General features: G+C 39.4%; 1 protein-coding gene across 1 annotated transcript; it reads left to right on the top strand.

The window, feature by feature from the left end:
• Positions 1-701: 701 nt before the first annotated feature.
• LOC134292270 (G-protein coupled receptor 35-like) lies at positions 702-4,051 on the top strand. The gene is made up of 2 exons (XM_003218339.4): positions 702-1,026; positions 2,473-4,051. Exons 1-2 carry the CDS (start codon positions 1,020-1,022, stop codon positions 3,423-3,425), a joined length of 960 nt encoding a protein of 319 aa, XP_003218387.2. The 5' UTR covers positions 702-1,019; the 3' UTR covers positions 3,426-4,051.

Here is a 4,051-nt window from a genome sequence, read left to right on the forward strand (position 1 = left end):
AAACTGTGTGAACACCAAGCACAAAGTAGCTGCATGCAATAACATCCTGCGGAAACTTACTAATAACGCATGGGGTGCAGAACCAAAATAAATAAGAACATCAGCTTGGCCTTGTCTTACTCAACTGCTGAGTATGCCTGCCTTGTTTGGCACAAGTCTGCCCATGTGAAGCAGGTGAATATAGCACTGAATGAAACATGTAGAATAACTACAGGATATCTCAAACTTACACCTGTTGATAGACTCTATAAGCTAACTGGCATCCCCCGCCCCGATGTGTAACAGGAAGTTGCTGCCAACTGCGAGAAAAATAAGATTGAACACTGGGAAAGCCACCCACTGCATGGCTATCAGCCTCCCCCCAGTAAACTCAAATCAAGGAAAAGTTTAATGAGAACCACCACTCGTCTTAATGTTCATCCAACAACAGCAAGGAGATCCCTGTAGGCAGCTAAACCAGGAAATCCCAAATGGATGGACCCCATGAGGGTCTTCCTCCAGGAGCAAACCAAGGATGGGCAACTTGGAAGTCCCTGAACAGACTCAGAAGTGGAGTAGTGAGATCAAAAGATAACCTGGCTAAATGGCACTGCCTAGAATAATCCTCCACCTTGTGCGGCTGTGGAGCAGAACAAACAACTAAGCATCTGTATGCTTGACCACAATGCCCTGCCTCGTGCACAGAGGAAGAACTGTTAAAGCTACAGACAATGTGGTTGCTGTTGCCCATTTTTGATCTAAAATCATTTAGCCGCTTGTGTTCACCTATTTTATCAGTTTTATATTTGTTTATTTATGCAATGCTTTTGACACAAAAATAAATACATACATAATACCACAGCAATTGGCTGCAGAACTGACGTAATAACAACTTCCCGATATGTAGGTGGGATCCAGTACTGCTATGAAACAGCAGATACTATGAACTGTTTCCTGTGGCATCCAGACAACCACATTGACTCTGCACAGGAAATTTTCTACAGACTGAATTTCTAAGGTTCCTGAAGATTGCAATCAAAATGTCAGGTAATTATTCACCTTTTCCTCACAATTTGCTCTGCTCAAGTTTGAGCAGGATTAAAACTCCATTTTGCATGTAAGACAATAATTAGATAGCAGACATAAGGGATAAGCAGTCTAATAATGCACTGAGTTCAAATCCTGACTGTCTTATATATATTTCATACTATAGTTGGTTTATCTTGCTTTATTGCCACTGATGTTATATTATATTGTGTAAGCACTGTACTTTTTTCTTTATAAACAACTTCCGGAAATGGAGGATCAAATTAGGAAATATATACGGTAGAAAACTAGGTATTTATTTGAACTTACACACAGGGAGAGACGAAGACATAGAGAAACAGTTTAATAGGATATAACTACAGAGAAGAGTAATGGAAGAAAGCACAGCCTGATATGTTCACATTAAAAATCACCTCTCTCGTGCATTGCTTTTCCAGCTACTGTTGGTTTTGTTATTTAAATGGTGTGATGGGGAACTAGTCAAACAGACCTTTATTAAAAACTGCCTGTGTCTAATTTTCAGTAAACACAGCAAAGCAAACCACAGGGAGGCAAAGGGAAATGGCAAACGAAAATAGACATTTCTTCTCTCTGTAGCCAGACAGGAGCAGGTTGCAAACCTGACTGGGAGAAGATGAGTACAAGAGCAACCGAGCAATAGCAAATAAGAGTCCTTTATTAATATTATTTATCATTTGAGCATAGAACTAGGTTTGAAATCGCTGTTCAACCATGAAGCTAAGTGGATGACCTTGGGCAAGTCACACTCATCAGCCTCAGAGGAAGGCAAAGACAAATCTCTCTGGACAAACCTTGTAGAAAAACCCCATGATAAATTCACCTTAGGGTCACCATAATTTGGAAATGACTTGAAGGAACACAGCAACACATTCACATATCTTTGTATTGTTTAGTTGGCTACGAATACAAAGAAGTCTTCCAACTGTTTTCATATGTTAGAATGATAAATATTGTAATACTGGATTTACATAGCAAGCATGAGCTAGGTAAGGTAAAGGTTTTCCCCTGACATTAAGTCTAGTCGTGTCTGACTCTGGAGGTTGGTGCTCATCTCCATTTCTAAGCCAAAGAGCCAGCGTTGTTTGTAGACACCTCCAAGTTCATGTGGCCAGCATGACTGCATGATTATTGTTACCTTCCCACCGGAGCGGCACCTATTGATCCACTCACATTTGCATGTTTTCAAACTGCTAGGTTGGCAGTTTGCACCACTGGGAACCTGAGACACAACAGAAATCTGAAATTGTCTAAACAATACATGAATGCTTTCAGGACAATATGGAGAACATATTGCCCCTGCTTGTAGCATATGCAAGAGGAGAGCTTGGAAATGGAAGAGTTAAACCAGTTGCTGTTTTCTGAATGAATGAATGCTTTATTTAAATATATTTATCTTTGATACTTAATTTAAAATTCTCTTTGCAGGAATGTCTGATGATGGTAAATGCAAACTTCCAATTGATGGGCTCCTCATGACTTTTGAAGTCATTTTTTACAGCCTGTTCACTTTCTTTGGGATCATATTCAACACGATTGCCTTATGGGTGTTTTGCTTCAGATTCCGCAAATGGACAGAGCCTAGAATTTACATGATCAGTTTAGCTCTTGCAGACTATACGCTTGTCCTCACCTTACCATTCATAATGTATTTTCACAAAACGAACTGGCCTACTGATAGTTTTTGCTTAGTCATATTGATAATACATTGCATCAATATGCCAATGAGCATCAGTACTATCACACTAATAGCGTTGGACAGATATGTTGCAATCAAGCATCCTCTAAAAGCCAAAGTAATACGGTCTCCGAGGAAGGCAGCCATCATCTCTTTATTTTTTTGGATCTGTTGTTTTATTTATGGAATTACACTCCTTTCCCTTTCAGGAGGAAACGAGATTTGTTTTTTTCAGTTTTCGGATGGACAATCCTTGCATCATATCCCTATCAAATTTACCATTTTCTTTTGCATACCATTGGTAATTTTGTTGTTTTGTTCCACACAAGTCATCCGATGCCTCAAGAAGAAACAGAATGCTAGTCTACATGAAGAAAAGTTAACCCAGAAAGCCATCTTGGTGATCTCTGTGAACTTGGGCACCTTTATCATATGCTTTTTGCCTTTCAACATAAGCCTGCTACTTCAATATATAATGAATGCCGCTGACTGTGAGGTGCGCCGCATTTTCAGCAATACCACACATGCAACTTCATTCATGGCAAATCTGAATTGCTGCTTGGATGCTATTTGCTATTATTTGGTTGCTAAGGAATTCCAGGAAGCTGCATCTCTTTTACCTGCCCTTAAATCAATGCAGTCAAAGTCCAATCTAACTGAAATGCAGTCAAAGTCCAATTTAACTGAAGATTTACAACTTTAGAGCTAAATTGATAAAATGATGCTGTCTTTTGAAAATGCCTGCAGACTTGTCTTTGGAATGCTATGGAACTTATCCCACGTCCACACCCCCGTTTAAAAACTTCTAAGCCACTGAGGCAATGAAAAGTGATGGAGCCCATTCCACGATGCAGGGGGATTTCCTGTCTGCGTCCATCACGACTCGGAAGTCAAATGTAAGAAATGATCATAAAAAAGGGAAGGGGAAAAAGACCATCTGAGATCATCGTTGGACTCTCGAACTGGGATTTTCCATTTCAAAAGTACAAAAACATGAGGGATAAGAGCTGTCAGAATCGCCCACATTGAATCAAATCTATGACGTGGGCAAATGGGCTGTCCTGTGGCTGGTGTCCTAACCAGCCGGTTTTTAAAGAAGAAGGTTTTTAAAATCGTCAGGGGCTGCTGTGATTTTATATGCTCTTAATGATGTTCAAAACCATTTCAGTACTTATATATTTGTATAGTTTAAATTGTATTGCTATGCTTTACTTGTAAGCCGCTTTGAATTTCCGTATGGAGAGAAAAGGTGGAATATAAACAACAACAACATACTTGTTTGTTTCTTGTGTATCATTAATACACATATAAATCTTTGGTGGATATATA

Source organism: Anolis carolinensis, chromosome 3, assembly GCF_035594765.1.
Source record: "Anolis carolinensis isolate JA03-04 chromosome 3, rAnoCar3.1.pri, whole genome shotgun sequence".
Taxonomy (NCBI): domain Eukaryota; kingdom Metazoa; phylum Chordata; class Lepidosauria; order Squamata; family Dactyloidae; genus Anolis; species Anolis carolinensis.